This window comes from Myxocyprinus asiaticus, chromosome 27 (genome assembly GCF_019703515.2).
Source record: "Myxocyprinus asiaticus isolate MX2 ecotype Aquarium Trade chromosome 27, UBuf_Myxa_2, whole genome shotgun sequence".
NCBI classification, from domain to species: domain Eukaryota; kingdom Metazoa; phylum Chordata; class Actinopteri; order Cypriniformes; family Catostomidae; genus Myxocyprinus; species Myxocyprinus asiaticus.
Genome location: NC_059370.1, coordinates 25,002,743 through 25,021,974, shown reverse-complemented (window position 1 = coordinate 25,021,974; position 19,232 = coordinate 25,002,743). Strand labels below are relative to the sequence as shown.

Below are 19,232 nucleotides of genomic sequence, written 5' to 3'. Positions count from 1 at the left end.
GAAATCCACTTAAAAGTGGTCATAAAATAGCCCCTTTCCTCTCCCTCTCAGAGAAGTTACAATGCCACCCACTGGCACACTGCGGACTACCTGAACACTAGACTAGCATGGCAAGCAAATCATAACCATGGTGTATTCATCTTGATAATGCTATGCAATGGCATCTGTAGAAAAATAATAAATAAACACTTTATGGTACATCTGTTATATCTTAATTTAGTTTTTTTTTTTTTTTTTTTTTTTTTTTTGTTTGTTTGTTTTCTTTTACCAAAATATAGCAAAATGAACAAGCCATCTGCTGGTTTCGGGCTTTTTACCTTCTAATTATTAAAAAAGAAGGAGAGAAAGAGAGGGAGATAGAGAGAGACACAGAGAGAGAGAGGGAGAGAGAAAGACAGATAATTATTTATCTTTTAACCAAAAAAAAAAAAAAAAAAAATGTTCATGTTTTAAGTCTTTTATAATGACACCTTAAGAGACAAATACACATGAAAAATGTGCTTTTTTAAACCCCAAAACCGACCCTCTACATAAGAATGATTCATGTACAGTTTTGATGAAAAATGTTGTCCAAAAAGATAAATGTATTCAAAAAGTTTAGTATGTGGTGGAAAAAAGGAACTGCACAATTTCTTAAAAAAGAAAAAAAAAAAAAAAAACAATAATGTGAAAAAACCTATACAATACTACAGCACTAACACATAATAATAATAATAATAATAATAATAATAATGTTTGTGCGAGAGGTAATGGGTTGGCCATGGGGTTGGTCATATGACACACCACCTGGACTGCACCAGTGCCAAAACTCCCATCAACAGGAAGTGAAGGCACTGTGGGTCCTCTCGCCCTCACCGCTGCTTCCTGTCTTATGTGTAGGCATTGAGCCGTTCCTTGGAGCGCGTAGAATGGATGTCATGCAGCTCCTGCTCCTCCTTGGACTTGCAGTCCTCGTATTTCTGCATTTTACATGCGTCCTTCACATAGGCCCAGTTGGCAGACAGCACCATCAGGTAGTGGATCTGAAGCAACATCATAATAAATATCGTCAACACAAACTCAGTCAGCAAAACCTTGCATTTAAATAAGACTTTCTGTATTTATATTATTCTGACATTTTATACAGTTTTACATTGTTTTATACACCTGGCCACACTGTGTTAACCATTTTATGCATACCTCTGGTCTTTAGTGACCCAGGAACTGATTCCACCCCTTTTACTTCATTCTTTTTTTTTTTGGAGTATGCTCCCACTTCTTTAATATTCCTCAACTTTTCTCTTATGAATAATGTAACAATAATAAAAATAAAAATAATTCAAAAAATATATTTTTCTAATTGGTTTATTACCAAAACTGTATAGGTTCGTTAGTGACCCAAGATATGAAATAGTGTCCCAATATTTACTTGTACTTTCATAAATGATATTTTTATGATTATTTCATATCTATATAAGTTTACTATCACAGGAGATCTATTTATTTGTTTATTACAGGACAAATGAGTACTATATTTATACAAATGACTACTGTATCATGTGGATTTTCTGTATCCCATAGGCATGTACACACACAGTATATTATACATGCTATCTCTTACTCAAGGTGGCAATATTGTTACTGTGATTGACTTTATTTACATTTGACATTGCTATTTGATGAAGCAACTTGAAAGTAAATTATAGCAAGTACAACACATGAACAGCAAGATAAGTAAGACAGTCTATTTAGACTCAATAAGTGCTTCAGGGATTTTTTATTTTATTTATTATTATTATTATTATTATTTATATTCTATCATTGTATAATTGTCTTGACAATGTTTTGCTTGAAAATTTTACACTATCTGGGCATTTTGTTGATCCATTTGTGATAGATATACATGCTGGGTCGCTAAAGATTTTAGGTATGTAATAATGTTTGGCAAAACACCTATGCATTTAAGAGTTAAGAGAAATGAAACCTAAATATTATTATTTCTTTAAATGGATAGTTCCCCCCCCCCCCCCAAAAAGATAATTCTGTCATCATTTACTCACCAAATCCATATGAATTTCTTCTGTGGAGCACAAAAGGAGAATGTTAGGGAACGACAGTCTCGGTCACCATTCACTTGCATTGTATAGAAAAAGGATGAAATGATAGTGAATGGTGACTGAGGATGTCATTCTCCCTAGCATCTCTTTTCATGTTCCACAGAAAAAAAACAAAGTCATGCAGGTTTGGAACAACATGAGGGTGAGTAATTGATGCCGTAATTTTCATTTGTGTGTGAATTATCCCTTTTAATCAATTTATTTGCAGTATTGACTTATTCAATTGTTAATTATCAGTTTGTATCATGATCTCGTGTGTATATTGAATAAAGATAATTTGCTAGTGCAGAACAGACCGTGATGACGCATGTCGGTCACACTAAATTTAGCTGTGGCACCAGCAGGAGGCAGCATTGTAAAGCAGCCAGACTCCTCTCATATGCGCTCTGGCAGCTTGCCTTGAGTTTGCAGGAAATTCTACGGTCTACTTCAAATATGCATGAATGTACTAATTCTTATTATGTATCACAGAAAAAGCTATTAAAACATAAAGTGAGGCATATGTTAAACATTTTTGTAATCCAAAGTCTACATCTATATTATAGCAGTCTATGTTTTAACCACACAAATGTATAATTAAAAAAAAAATTTTTTTAAAAAGTTGCAAATGATCTTAAGTATTGTCATTCATGTTAGCACACGCTATATTTTGCTTTAGTGCATCAAACTCGCTTGATTATGCAGATTAGATGCACATTATGCATGCTTTTTTTTAATGAGGCCACACCCTGATTCTTTCATCTTGACAAAAAAGGAACGCTTGGTCAATATTATCTTTCCCACAGAGTGTGAGGACACATCGTGTTTAACAATCAGTAAAAATTTATTTTTCCGCAGCAGGGGACGGAAAAGCGGTTACTTTAATTTGCTACATCATCTCAGACTAACAACCACGTTCTCTTTTTCAGAAAATGGTTCCTCGCAAATTACTGAACACTGCGTGCTACAAGCTCTAGGGCCTTTCTTCTCGCAGTTTCCATGACAACAAAACGACATGCCCACCGTCTCTTCGTGAATGTGTGAGAGAGACAAAGAGAGAGAGACAGAGAGAGAGACAGAGAGAGAGAGAGAGAGAGAGAGAGAGAGAGAGAGAGAGAAATGAAAACAAAAAACAGATTTTAAATAACAAGAGAGCTTCCAGTGCAACCAATGCTCCCTGCATGCTTGAGGAACGCAGTAACCATGATTCATGACTTTACATGGCTCCTTTAGACCCACATACAAAAGCTGAAGTGGGTGATGTCATTCATTCAGCTTGCATCGTCATCAGCTTAACAAACACACTGTTACCAAAGTGTCTTCACAGTTTTTCTGGTAATTCTGATAGCTTGGCTGGTAACTTTTTGATTTCTATCACCATGATTATTGTTGACTGTAAAGAATTAATGCCTTAAACATACATAGCCAGGCACCAAAATAGTATTTGAAACAGATTTGAAAAATATATAAATACAATATTAAGAGCATTCTGATTGTAAAAAGAAAGAAAGAAAGAAAGATGTAGTGTAAACACACACACACACAAAAACTTACCATTGCAATAACAGCTGCTCCAGCCCCAGCCAGTGCACAGACAAACAGATGGAATGTCATATCCAGCTTTTAAGAAAAGAATGGAGAGAATGGAATGCTCATTTAGTTAACATTATGGGTTGGTTTTCATTGTAGAAATGAGCTATAAAATATGATACAAAATAGCTGTCCATGTCTGTGCACTCAGTAATTTTTCCCCCATTAAAAAAGTTTTACTCCTAAAGTAATGATATGTAATTTTGAAACATATGTATATAATCATGTCCACTCACTCTAGTCATATCAGTAACCTTATAAAAACGGTTTTATTCTACATGGGACAGGGGCGCCCTCATGGGGGCTGCCATTTTAGAATCACATGACCAGCTGAATATTACTCGCCTAATCTCAGTAACCGTCTTTTTATAAACTTTCACTCTAGGATTGAATTAATCATGGTTGATTGGGAATAGTGAATATCTACACTGGCATCTGTAACTGAAAACTATTGTTTTTCAATGAACATTTTTTTTATTGATTCATAGATATAAAACAAAGAAAAACAGCATATATACATTGAATCAACATATAACATTTAACCGCCATTATTACCCCTCCCCGTCCTCAATCACCAACCCCACCCTGACCCCCAACGAACACCCCTGTGGTGAAAACTATTGATTTTGAATTATTCTGCATCCACACCACCAGGTGTCACTGTAAGTCCAAGATGACACAAACAAATAGTTACTGAGTGCACCTTCAAAGGGTTAGTTCACCCAAAAAAGAAAATTCAGTCATCGTTTGCTCACCCACTGTGTTGTGACAACCTCATATTACTTTATTTTTCTCAACACAAATGGAGAAATTGTAGGGAAAAAAAATTGTGCTCAGTGATGTCAAGGTCAAATTTATTTATAAAGCACATTTAAAATCAACAAGGGTTGAACCAAAGTTCTGTACAATTAGAAAAGCAAAGCCATAGAACTAAATAAAAATGATAAATAAATAAATAAATAAAAGAAAACAATAAAATTATGACAGGGCTATAGAGTTACAACACACAGAGTAAGAAGTCAGGGTGTCAAGCTCTACTCGAGTTGAACGCCAATGCGAAGAGGTAGGTCTTCAGCAGCGATAGTCTGAGCAGTCCTTATATGGAAAGGTAAGCTGTTCCATAGATTAGGAGCAGCCACTGCAAAGGCTCGATCGCCTCTGTTTTTGAGCCTGGATCTCGGGAACATCCAAGAGCATCTGGTTGTCTGACCTCAGTGCTCTAACCGGGGTATGATGATGCAAGAGATCTGCTAAATAATATGGTGCCAAGCCATTTAAAACCTTAAAAGCAAGCAATAAAATCTTAAAATCAATCCTAAAATGGACAGGAAACCAGTGTAGAGAGGCTAGAACTGGTGTTATGTGATCATGCTTTTTTTGTTCCTGTTAGAAGATGAGCAGTCACATTTTGTACCAGCTGCAGACGATGGAGAGACGACTGGTCTATACAAAGATGACTGGTTCAATCCATACAAAGAACTGCAGTAGTCTAAACGAGAGGTAATAAAAGCATGAAAAACCTTTTCAAAGTCATTGGGAGAGAGATAGGCCTTTACCTTGTCTAAAAGTCTTAAATGAAAGAAGCTAGTTTTGACAACTGAGCTGATCTGTTTATCAAATTTAAAACAGCTGTCAAAAATTACTCCAAGGTTTTTCACAACAGATCGACTATATGAAGCCAAAGGGCCAAGAGTCCCATCAGGATCATCAAAAAGGCCCGGACATCTAAAAATAACGGATCAACGGTCTTACTTTCATTCAGATTCAGAAAGTTAAAATCCATCCAGGTTTTAATATCTTTTAAGCAAGCCAGCAAGGATGCATTGACTCTTTGCTTTTTAGTTTTATAGGTAAATAGATTTGTATATCATCAGCAAAACAATGAAAAGGAATTTTATATAATCTAAAGATAGACCCCAATGGCAACATATGCAATGAAAAGAGAACAGGACCCAAAATGGAGCCTTGGGGAACCCCACAAGTAAGCGGGGATGTAGTAGAAGAATAATCGCCCAAATGAACCGAGAAAGTCCTATCTGTCAGATATGATTTAAACCACTCTAGGACAGTACCTTTAATTCCTACGCACTGTTCAAGATGTGATATAAGGATCCTATGATCCACAATGTCAAACACAGCAGTCAAATCTAAGAGCACCAGGATTGCAGAGTTCCCTGAATCAACAGTTAAGAGAAGATCATTAAAAACTCTTAAGAGAGCTGTTTCAGTACTATGATGTGAAAACCAGATTGAAACTTTTCGAAATGCCATGGTTATCTAAAAATGTTTCCAACTGAGTAAGAACTACTTTCTCCAAAACTTTACTCAGAAACGGTAGCTTAGAAATTGGCCTAAAGTTAGAAACAGAAGGGTCTAAATTGTTCTTTTTGATAAGAGGCTGCATCACAGCATGTTTAAAAGTAGCTGGAACACACCCTGAGATAAGAGATTAATTTATCAATACAAGAACACTTGGCCCAATAATACTAAAAACGTCCTTGAACAGGCGAGAGGGGACACTGTCTAAGGGACACTTTGTAGGCCGCATATGCTGAACAACTTCTGTTAAAACAATGTCATACAATGGCAGTTTATGGTGACCACCACTTCAAGCTTCAAAAGTATGCAAAAGTATCATTCAGAAATCTAATAAATTATTCCATGAGACTCATGATTGTTATGAAAGCATTTGTTAAGGTTTGGTGAGAAACAAACTGAAATCGAATGTATTATTTAGTGAAACTGTTGACCGACTGTTGCTCTCCTCTGCACGTTTATGAGACTGTATGAGAGCAAGTTCAAACAGCTTCAGCTCACGAAATGGGGCGTTCAAGCGAATCTAAATTTAATCTAAAAACAGGTCCACCACAGCGATAGAAACAACAGAACACAACACAGATGCACATAAACCAAAGAACCGAACTTACTAAATATGTCTGATGAGTTTGTAGTCGGAGAATAGATGCATTCCTATGCACAGCCTCATTTGTTATAAACAGTGTACTCAATCAAACCAAGAGTTAGAGGAGGCGGGAATGTCTTTTTCCATTCTGAACGGGTGAGCTTTTGTGACAGACCTCCAACTGAAGAGAGTGATACCTCAGTGAAAACATTCAGGTGTGACATTTGTGGTCAAAATTAAGTAGCTTTTAACCAGCTAGTGAGATGCTGGCTTCAATATACTGTTATGAGAAAGTTTTTGGACTGGTGCCAGACCAGTTCACAGTGGGAGTGGCTGGATGGCGCGAATCGTGCGATGCCGAAAATAGAAACCAAGCAATCGACAAAATGTACCATCACTCGTCACGGCTGGTTGGGACAAAAACTCTGATTAACATAGAAAATATACCTTTTATCACGTGTCGTTTGCCGTCAGTTTAGGACACAGTGTGTCTGTAGCTGCCTTCAGCCTCCTCTGTCTATCTCTCTCTGTTTGAGTAACTGTTTCCATCAATGTTTTTTATGCGCATTTTGGGATATTGCAAAAAAACTGCTGGATGGAAACACCAAGATGTGAATAAATCTCCAAAATGCACATTAAAAAATTATTTGCTCACTTGAGGTGGATAATTTTTTTTATTCGATAAGAAGAAATGTGCATGAACTATGATGGAACACATTTACCGAATAAATTCCTATTGAATTTGTTAGGAATAAAAGATGCGCATCAAAAAGGTCATGTGACTGAAAAACTTGTTCATTACTGGACTAACCAGTGTACCAATCATCGCATCTGAAATATTGCTCTGGTCATCCTGAAATAACGGTGTCTAGGAAATCCAAAGAGTTTGCAAAGCAAATAAGTCGAAAACAAACTTTAAGTGTACGGAAGAGAAGGTATATTGACACTTTAGAAAAATATCTTATATTTCTGCATGGTATAGTCATAAGGATGGATGAATGCACATATATAGTGCTCCCAGAAGTGTGTGATGCACTGTCTTTCCCAAACATGAAATGTTCTTTAGAGTGTTTTGTCCGCATGCTCTAAACCACCAGTATGTTATTAATAAAACACTCACAGTGGCTACAGTTTCTCCGGAAGTGACAATTTCATCCTTTTGAACACCTTTGGATGGAAAAGCAGCTTTATTCGCACATTGTTTTTGCAATAATATGGTTTTTTGCATAAATTAAATTCGCAGCTTGGATGGAAACATAGCTATTGAGAACCCCATTTCAAATAATGAAGGTTGGGCATAGAAATGCATCTATTCTCAAGTTCTGTTCACTGCTTTGTGCAGCTGTGTAGTGTTCTGTCATTAATACCACAGTGGCAGACCTGTTTTTAGATAAACAACAAGTTTTCGCTTGAATACCCCATCTCGCAACAGATACTGCTCTCGTGCAGTCTCATGAACGTGCAGCCTAATTAAATATTAACATACAGTATAGGGACATCACTGCAGCATGTTTTTTATTGTATATTGTGTTTTTTTGGAGTCCCACAGACACCTCACACCAACCCCTATCCCTAACCCTAACCTTCCCTTACAAAAATTAACCATGGTTTTACTAAAGTAACCAAAAGTATCATCATGGTATTTTGTAGTAAAGTCATAGTAACCACAAAATTGGTTAACATGGTTACTATGTTAACACCATTTTACTATAGTAATATGGTTGTTAATTGCATTTAAACCATAGCTTCAGCCAAAAAATGTGGTTAATATAATATTACTATAGTAAAACCATTGTTAATTATACCTGGATCAAACCTTGACCTTCACAGTGACCAAATCACTGTGAGGAAATTAACCTTTATTTTAATTTTCATTTATTATTATAAGTAGTATTAAAGGAAATACTAATAGAGGAGACAGGAAACAGGATGGGATCCACACTAGTGGAATAGTTTGTCTTCAATTTCTATGTTCCCACCAGACTATTGGACTGCAAATAGCCACGTTGTGTGGCAGGTGCTATTTACACCTTTACGTAGTGCAAATAGTCACTCCGTTATAGAACTGTAAACTCACCTCATTTGATCCACACATTTTGCTGAACATCTCTGTTCCTACACATACAGTCCTCTTCTCTCCAATGGGCACAACACCTAAAAGTGTAAAATAAGGTATTTGGGGTGATAGGAATGGATAGCACACAGATCATTTTTGCATAACTTTCCAAAAGAAAGTACAAAACAGAAATAACAAAACAACTGTTCAAAACCATCTGTTTAGTTACGCAGAACATAAACTTCAGCCAGCAAACCCCAAGATTGCAAAGCATACCAAACTGGCGTGGGTCAAAACATAAACTTGCTCCCACCAGGGCAGTCGAGTTTTGGCAAATGGTCCAGATGTTGAAATACACGAAGACAGGCAAAGAGGTGAATGCTGTCACACCCAGCCAAGCCAACATGAAGATGTATGTCAGCATGATGAACTGGTGAAAAAAAGTTTTAAAACTTATGTCTAGATGTCAGGGCACTCTAATGACAAGCATCAAGCATTTCACAACTATGAATTTCATTTAAGCATAGAATAGTCTAGATTCTAAATTAAAATAGATCACTTTAAAAAAGATATGTTTCAGTCCATTTTTAAGATTTCAATTGTACAACAAATTTCCAATAAAATGAATTAAGTAACTTTGAAAAAGTGTACATTTTATGAATCCAGAATAAATGTAGAAGTATAATAAAAGTATTTTATTAAAATTAATGAGGAGTATGAACTTTAAATACTTAATAAACAATAATTATTTTTAAACAATACATTTTAGTAAATATCAAAGCCAGTTTTCTTTGGCATTAATTGAACTTTTTTTGCTTGTAAAGTCAAGCATCCTTAAATATAATTTAAACCATTTGTTTAGATCTTACTTTTGCCAGGATTATTTATTTATTTATTTATCAGAATTAAATGAAAACTGAAACATGAATTCACGAAGCAGTGTTTAAATATCAATGTTACCATTTACTGGGGTTTGGGTAAATTAATTACAATAATTGCAACCACCACATTGATTCATGTTTCACTTGGCACAAATGAAAGGAGAGTAACTCGATTTTACTTCTGCAATCTTTTATAGCCTATAAATTCATGTCATCTTTATGTGCTGGAGTTACTTGTAGTGGTTATAGTTGCCCTTTTCTGAATTACAATGCATCGAGTGTTCCAAGTGATTTCTTACCCATGCACTGACACAGCGTCCACAGGTGGTGATCTTGAAGTCTCCATACAAGTCCTTGATCGCTCCACTGGTGAAGAAGCCTTCTACCATCAGGAGAATGCCATACACAAAGAATGCAGAGGCAATGCCGTAGATCACGTACTTGATAATGTCAATGCTGCGGAAAAGATAAAAATGAATTCACTGAGGTCACTAAACTATTTATAGGAACAGTTCACATTGAAAATGTGCTCATGAACATGTAACGGACATCAAGATTTTCACTACTTTTTCTCACTGAAACCTAACATACAGCTTCAGAAGACTTGGAATATGACACATGAGTTTTATGGAGTGCTTTTATGATTCTTTTGGGTCCTTTTTAAGCTTTAAAGTGGATTGCTAGCAGCTGCCATTGTCTTGAAAAGATATTCATTAAAACTTCTCCTTCAGTGTTCCACATAAAAAAGAAAGTCATACAGGTTTTAAAAATGTGAGGGTGATTAAATTAAGGCAACATTTTCATTTTTGGGCAAGCTATTCCTTTAAAAAAAAAAAAAGAAAGAAGTTCCTTTGTGAATAGGTTGGACTATACTGACTGTAATTTCTACATTAACTGACTATTTTTATGGTATTTCAATATTATAATGAATATATACTTCTATGCTACATTAGATTTTATTTTGTTTTTTTGTCACAGTTATATTTAGAGGCCTATATCTAATCAAAAGAATACTCTATATAATAATATAAAAGTATATATTATCACTTACATTGTAAAGACATCCAAGGCATCTCCAGGTGCCCTGATCACCTCAAAGTAGTTCTGGAGGATGGTGACCGTTCCAGAAAGAGCTTCATGTCCACATCCACAGAACAGCGCCACCCCAGCATATAGCAGGATGGTGGCAATCAGGGATGGATAAGGGATGCCCCCTAGACATTTCAGACAACACTCCATACATCCTGAGGAAAAGAAAAACAGAGCTCATTATTGATCTGAAAGGTATGGTTGTGGGGAACAAAGCGCTTTGTAATCACCAAGCTTTGAGATAGATAGATACATTGGATGGATGGATGGATGGATGGATGGACTTTTCAATAGCTTCATATCATCATGACAACAATCTGTTTGACTATTTGCCTTGCATTAAACTGAGGTTAACAGACTCAAAAATGGATGGCTCAATTTTGAGCTAGTTATGATGGATGCAAGAATGGATGGATGGATGGATGGATGGAGAACAGTTGTTGGCGCAGTCATTCACAAAATTCTAAATTCACAATAATGTGAAACTGACTGAGAAGCTTTCTCTGTGTGATATTAAAAAATGGTTTCAACAGCTTTTATATGCTATTTAAAAGAGAAGTCTCCTCATTCAGAAAGCAAAACAAGAATAAATGGCCATGTATGCCCAGTGTCTAGCTTCTGCCTGACAAGACTAACAAGTACCCAGACACTTGGAGCTAAATCCTCAATTCATTCACTCTGAGCTCGGTCCAGTGAGGTCCAGCTGACTACTGTGTACTGTATGTGTGTGTATGTTACTCTCCAATGATTTGCGAAATTGTTCCTGCAGCAGACAGTTTTAAATTCTCTCCTTGGCATCATATTTCAGAGTGAATCATAATCGTATGATTCATGAATAACAAAATGCATGAGAGGCTCAGAGTAGGGATGGACTGTGACACTTACTGATTCTGATTGAGCTTTTTCAAATGATTGCCTTGATGTGTTTGAGTTTCATTTCTTTGCATTTGGGTTTGTGGTGCATTTGAGCAGCACATTTTCTTAGGATACTGTTGACATCTTTAAATAGCATGCATTGTGGGCAAAGGTTAAAATAAAAATTAATAATTTTTTTTATATATATAGATATAGATATAGATATAGATATAATCTGTTCATTACAGAATCTTATAATATAATGCAAGTACTGAATTTAGCACTGACTCAAACAATGTTCAAACAATGGATAATTTAGCAAGTGTGTACTTCATGGTGAAAATTTATGAAAATTAAATTTTGATACAGCTCAAATACTTTTTTAAGTCAGTGTTTGTTTGGCAGCCCTTATAAAAAGAGTCATGGTCAATCTGCATGATTTACACAACCTACATGATTTACTAAAGAGTTATGAACATGGCTTTGGTTGAGGCCAGTGCTCCTGATAGAATTCAGACCTTTGAATGTGAATTATGGAAGACTGTCAAACACTGCTATGGTAATGATGCTGTAATAAACCTCAGACCTGGTTTAACAGTAGCTTTGGCAAGGGACCAACCTGTTGCTATAGCAACTGCTGTGGATTGCAGGCAGTGAGGATATGAATGGGATCAGTTTCTTTATAGTGTTTGATAGATCTATATATTCCCTACCTTGCTAACAAAGTTTCTGCTTAACAATACTTTAGTTTATGTTGAATTCATGTTCATTTGTTAACCCATATTGGAACCCATATTTAGCATTCACATGACACTAATTGCCCTTTAGATTCCAATAACTGTTATGTGATTTCCTTTAATATTAAAACCAATGTAGGTTTCTTGGTTGGCTGGGAGTAATCGCATGTTCTAAAGCAGCAAATTACATTATCTTACAATGCAGTCTCAGTCATCACTCAAGGGTGTTAGGCGATGAAGCAGCATTAAAAATGCATGCAGATTGCATGCTTACAGGCTCTTGAATCTTGCTTATTACATAAATTCCCACAGGATCACATCGCTGGCAAAAAAAAATCACATGTCCAGTATATTGTAATCATATGCCATTTTCCATATGGCAGCCAACGCCAAAAATTATTTATCAGTCTAATACAACACTATGTTATAAAATAAACCTGAAAACAACCCAAACCACTGAACCCCTAGAAAATTAAATATGACCAAAACATTAAAATCAGGGCATTCTTGACTTTTATTGGACAATGTTATCCTCTTAAAAAGACAACCTCTGTCTAATATAACCAAAATGTAGTTACGTTTGTTTAAAATAACTAAAAGCTAATTAATGCTTAGAGATGCAAGAAATCTTTTTTTAATTTTTTTATATATATATTTTTGACAAAAACCATAGAGCATAAAATGATTCACATGATGTTGGATGAAGTTAAAATATGCTTTTATGATGTGCATTTATTTTTCATAATATTGCTAAACTAAAGACACTTGCTTTCTTATCAAGGATGCGGAATAAATCATTGTTTGTTTGTTTGCTTGTTTGTTTTTTGTCAATGTTCATAATTTTTGGAAAACAGAAAATTTCCACAGAAGATTTACCGACAAGCTGAATGTAATCATATAGACAGTTTAATATTAACAATTTAAGGTACTAGTCTGAAATTACGTTAATTAACATATATTATGTTAACTTCTGCTTTATATGTTAGACACTTAGGTTACAAGACAATAAGGTTATGGTAATAAGGTAATTTATTAACATTAGCTAACCACATTAGTTAACATGAACTAACATTGAACAATACTTTCACAGCATTTGTTAATTTTGGTTAATGTTAATTTCAACATATAAGAACACATTTTAAAAAACAAAAGTTGTATATGCTAACATTAGTTAATGCACCATGAACAAACATGAACTAACAATGAATAATTGTATTTTGTATTAAGATGTTCAATGTTAGTTTTTGATATCTAATGCATTGACTAATGTTAATAAATGGAACCGTATTGTAAAGTGTTACCCTTAGATATACTGAAATACTGAATAAACAGACAAAATTTGCCAGAAGAGCCTTGCTTTAATGCGACCGACTGTCGCTCTCAGACGTTAAACTGAATTCTATGTGCACAAAAGGGAGGCCTCACCCAAACAACACAAACAAAAGCACTATCTAGGAGCGTTCTCTAACAGAGATTGCAACTCCTACCCCAACCCATCACCCCAATTCCTCCCCCCATGTTCCTCGATCACCCCACCCAACCTCAATGCCCATCTGTCAGTCTGACAGCCACAGTGCCAATGCTGCCTCGCCCTTCCCCCAGCCTCCAATTAATCCCTACAACTGTGGGGTCACTATTAACTAGTGGTCACCCTGATATCCAGACAAGTTCGTAGGGAAGCTTTCTCACACGACTCTCAAAGAACATGCAACAATGGGTCGTAGTCTAAACACTAATGCTAATCCTTACCATGGAGGGTGGAGAGAAAGGGAGAGTGAGGAAATAAGGGAGTGTGACTGATAAAAGAAAAAGACAGTGGGATTCCCAGAGACAGGCAAATGGAGAGAAATATAGATGAAGAGGAAAAGCTTTGACTTAGACTTCCTGAACTAAAGGTATAGAGAGTGATGATCATGCAGCAAAACAAGCTATTTTCTTGCTGTTTATTTTTACCCTTTTACACCCACAGTCAAATCTTTCCCATCCATAGCTCAATCAGAACCTCTAAAGCTTTCAGCCTTTGTCTATATAATTTTCAAAAGGATCTGAATAATTTGCCAATTTAAAGTGATTAGCATTTCATTAGACTGAATGCAGTTTTTCTGCCAAGATAAAATAATTTCAAACCAACTGAACTCGATCTCATCAAGTGGCTACATGAGGGGCACTGTGTGATCTCTGGCCCCTCCCTAGAAGAAGGTTTTCATCATTGCACATCAATGCAGCTTCTCTGCGCATGTTTAATCAACCAGCAGGGTTGCCATAGTGATGGAGGTGTGGGCCCTGAGAATGGGCCGGGCCTGTACGAGCACCATGACCCACTTACAGCTCCGTGTGTCAACACATTCAGCGACAAACAGGCTGAATGGGAGACACATTTACAAGGATTGTGTGTGTGGGGGGGGGGACATAACTCTAATCAGTCCAGCCCCGGAAACAGCAGGAACGGCACCGACTACATGAATCTATACAGCCCCGCTGCTGTTAGAAGATTCCCGTACTCTCCGCATCCTCCTCATTAACGCCCCAGCACTTCTCTCAGCAGAGATGAACCCATATGCAAGTTAGCAGTGACATGACTCCTTTGTCATAGCAACAATCCACGAGAGGCAGTGGGCTACAGTGATTTTCCTGCAATTAAGAGGTGTTTTTAGCTACATCACAAAAGCGGAGTATCTAAAGCACCCTTATCCATGGTAAAATCACTCTAACACACTGACTCGATTGGCTCATTGTTTTTAAAAACAGCAGCAACAGTAATATGATAAAGAAACCAATAATTTACATTCAATAATATACATTTATTCATATAAACAAATCAGAACAAACAATTGTGTTTGTAGTTGCCATGTAGCAACCCTGCACATTAATAAAGAATGTGTGGTCACAGGTTTGCATTTATAATCATTTCACAAAGGCGTGGCTAATCCAATCAAAATTAACACTTGGAACTATCCATTTTATAAATGTGCTTTTTTTAGAACTCAAAACATTATTTTAACATCTGGAGAACCTAACGGATCTGTTCTCATGGTCATCTGGCCTATTGGAAACAATATGGAGAACAATAGTGCACCAAACTCACTTACTATTAATAACCATGACTCAATTTTAAAGACAATTAGTGAAACTTCAAGTGTCCCTGAGAAGTTTGACCAAAGTGTGAGAACAAAAGAAGGAGGTTGCCTCAGGATTACACAAGGTCATGTTTTTTGAAAGAAAGAAAGAAAACAACTGGGACATTTAAACTGCTAGAGAACTCACATCCCACAGAGGTATAGAATTAAAGTGACATGCTTTCAGTTTCATTTAAAGTTGCACATTAAAGCTTGTGTGGTCCATTTCAAATCCTGCACACCCAAGAGAAGTTCCTTTACACCACAGGATCAATCTAATCATATTCTGGTTGTAACAGAACAAAGGAAATTCAAAACAAGTGATAATAACCCTTGTGTAATGCATCATCTAATCACAACTTGCAGTGTGCATAATGAAACAGGTTTTGTTACATGCCGAGTTGCTAAAGAAAGAGCAAGGTGTATAATAACATTCTCAAAAATGACGAAAAATTTTACTACTGTAGTACACAATGCTGTCAACATCTTTGAGAGACTGTATTATAGCAGACCAAGCTGAATACACACTTTATGAATGTCTCTTATCAGAATCTTATCAGTGGATGATATTAAACAGTCAACTGAATTGGGACTGATAAGAACCCATCTAACAGACTTTCAACAATGGAGATGAGATAACTTTTCAGGAAAAACCTATAAATAAGAAATGAGGAGTGGGATGGTGTGTGCGTGTGTGTATGTGTGTGTGTGTGTGTGTGTGTGTGTGTGTGTGTGTGTGTTAATGGCCTAATGTCCTCTAATCCAATAATCATGAGAGGTAATGAAATGTCCATTCTCCCATGAGGCTGCTTAGTTCCCCACTTCATCTATTGTGCAGCAGTCAGTGCACCTCTGTGAATAAACTTCTGCTGATCATTGGAAATTTGGTTTTCTTTTATGGAGTCTAGAGTCTAGTGGTTTGCAGTTATGAAGTCAAGGATGTCACCAAATGTAAAAGGTTGAGAATCTGGCATTGGAAAACTATGTTGATCGAGGGTATGGGGGGTATGTCTATGTCATAATGTGCTTCATGTGGTAACAACTAAATTAAATTGTTTTATTCAAGTCAAAATGTTATTTAATCTAACTATATAAACTGGATAAAGTTACACCAACAAAAATATATATTTGTTTATGGGTTTGATCAAGTAGAAATAAATCTTTAAGTGTATTATGTATGAGGACACATGCCATTTCATTAGAATTGTTAGAATAAGAAATGTGCATTATATTCATTATATTTCAGTCTGGCAAAATATATTGACCACTTTGAATGCTTTCAATCAAAGAAAAATCAGTAAGAATATGGGTATAAACACTAGAAAAGATGTTGATAAGCCCATGTTGGTGGAAGCTCTAAAAATTCTCAAAAAGTTTCACTTTATGGCAGTTTTGGACTGCCATCCAACAGATGCCAAATTCGAATAGTAACTTGTCACTCACTACATAAGTTTTAAGAAAAGCAGGTGAAAGGAAGCATACACCATATCCTAGACTAGCGTCTTAATCAAGAGGTTCACTAGGTGTGCCTTCTATGGTAAATAAGCATTCCCTGTGAAACACCTCACTATAAAATGCAAAGCCATTTTGCATTAGTAATTCTCAGATGAAATACCACCAGTCATGTAATGGCATCTCTGGATCCAACAAATAAAATCCAGATAAGCAATAGATGAAACAATAAAACATCAAAACATCACAGAGTGTTACAACACCCCTACAGGTTGACCATAAATCACTGACAAATCACTGCATTTAATGTGATTTCACACAATCCCATGACTGAGCACAGAAGACCTGACATGGCTGCTAGCTTTATTCCATGATATCATCATACACTGCTTTAGAAGGGAGGAGGCGAAAGTAGGATATTTCGATCATAATATATTTTTTTATTCCTTTTTTCTTTCATTTCCCACCATGTATTGTTTTATTGAATTTTCTCTGTAGACCACCAAGATAAAAAAGGACCTTATACAATGATTTCCACCCTTTGCTTGAAACCTCAGCCCCTGCAAATGATGGTCATATAAATAGCAAGCTCCATCTCTCACACAAAGCAAACAAATGTCCTTGCATACAAATGAGGGAGCGAACCCCATGCAGCTGAGAAAATTGAAGAAAAGAAAAAGAGGGTTTGGTAAAGTCACAATGGCTGAATAAGGTTGACGATTTAAATGTCCATTGCATGCAGAAGCAGACTTTCCCGTCTGTCTCAGCCTCCCTCAGACAGACTGACAGAAATGCGCGGCAAACAAAGACAGTCCCCTCAGATTGTTCCCACACACACACACACACACACACACCCATAAACACACACAAACAGGATCCATCCCTTGCACACACCCCTCTACACAATCATTGTCCAATCTAAAATCTATCAATCTATTAATTTGAAGAATTTAAGGAGAATCTACTGTATATGTGCTCAGACTATTTTTTTATTTTTTTGAAAGGGAAAAATATCTTAATATGCATTTTACCAAAATATTTGCATGAAATGCATTATCGGTAAATTCATGAAAATGTGCATTGCAGCAAACACTTATTCGTGCATGAAAAATAAAAACCTGCATTCTGATGTTTTTGATAACCTCATTTTATAATCCACAAGATCAGAGACAATGAAAAGCACTGAGGGATTAGGCACAAAGGTAAACAACACAACCAGAAAGATGGATGGGAAAATGCTGGGGAGGGGAAAAAAGTATTCCTTTACCCTTCTGGGTCTGTCCCTCATCCATGTCCTCCTCCATGTTGCCTTGTCCTCCGATTTCGAGGGTCTCTACAGCGGTTACCAGTGTTGCGCCTGTGGGTTTAAAGCCCGCTCCTTATACGCCTTCCCTTGCCTGCTTACCACAATAGAGGCTGAGGCTGGAACTCAGTGCACAAGTCTCTCTCCCTCTCCCTCTCTCTCAGACTCTCACTCCCCCCTCCCTCAACTCACTCTCTAGCTACTGCTACTACCCTGTTCCTCACAGAGGAGAGCTGCTGTCAACACCGATTTTTTTCAGTTGACTTGCCTTCTGTGTGAGGAGGTTCACTGTGGCATCTCAGCACGGGTTTGTGCAAACCAGTGTGTGCCAAGACATTCAGACCTATATACCTCACAACATTTATATATGTGTATGTGAGGTAACAAAACCTAAAGTTCAACAAAAGCAGAGAGAGACAAACACAACAAACCGACAACCGCCCAAAACATGGATCGGTACATTGAGGAGGCAGAGAGAGGTGGGTTTTTGGGGCGAGTCGAGCACCAAGCCAATAATAGCCTCCCCTTTACACCCCTCCTCTACAAAAAATGGTCAACGCTGAGTTACATCTCAGCTGAGCTCTGCTGCATTAAACTCAAGATAAAAACAACAAAGATTACATTCATATTCTGTGTGATTGCAGCAACTGAATATAATAATTATTCTGAGGATTTTGATTGCTGATACAAATGGTGCATAAAATAATATACATATCATACACATATCAAAAATGAAAATCAATCTGAGGTTCGGAAATATAAGCATGAAACCTTCAAGAGTGAGCTTTGTTCAGCTTCAATGCTTCTGAGCACAAGATGGATGAAATATAAATGCATGCAATGAATAACATATCATACTGTATGGTGCACTCATGTGATGTTTTGTGTATGTGTGTGTGATCTATGAAACATTCACTGTGTCATTCCAGGGTGACATAAAAGGCAAAAAAGCCAGTTGTTTTTATTTTTGCACCTATATTTAGACACCCATTATTTATTAGAACCTGCAGAGTCATTATAGTAACCTACAGTATGTGAATAATGACAATTTTGCTTCGTTTTGCAAAACTAATAGAAAAACTTCAGATCTTAGCTACATTTATCTAATCATATACAAGCTATAAAATTGTTTAACTTATTCTCTTCTGAATGCCTATAGCTTTTTTTTTTTTTTAA

At 36.4% G+C, this 19,232-nt stretch overlaps 1 protein-coding gene across 1 annotated transcript; it reads right to left on the bottom strand.

Moving 5' to 3' along the window:
* Nucleotides 1–215: 215 nt before the first annotated feature.
* On the bottom strand, nt 216–18,454 carry gpm6aa (glycoprotein M6Aa). The gene is made up of 7 exons (XM_051658651.1): nt 18,021–18,454; nt 10,556–10,748; nt 9,804–9,960; nt 8,900–9,053; nt 8,645–8,721; nt 3,630–3,695; nt 216–1,022 (listed from the first exon to the last, which is right to left on the bottom strand). The coding sequence occupies exons 1-7, from the start codon at nt 18,055–18,057 to the stop codon at nt 870–872; spliced, it is 837 nt and encodes a 278-aa protein (XP_051514611.1). The 5' UTR covers nt 18,058–18,454; the 3' UTR covers nt 216–869.
* Between the last annotated feature and the right edge of the window lie 778 nt (nt 18,455–19,232).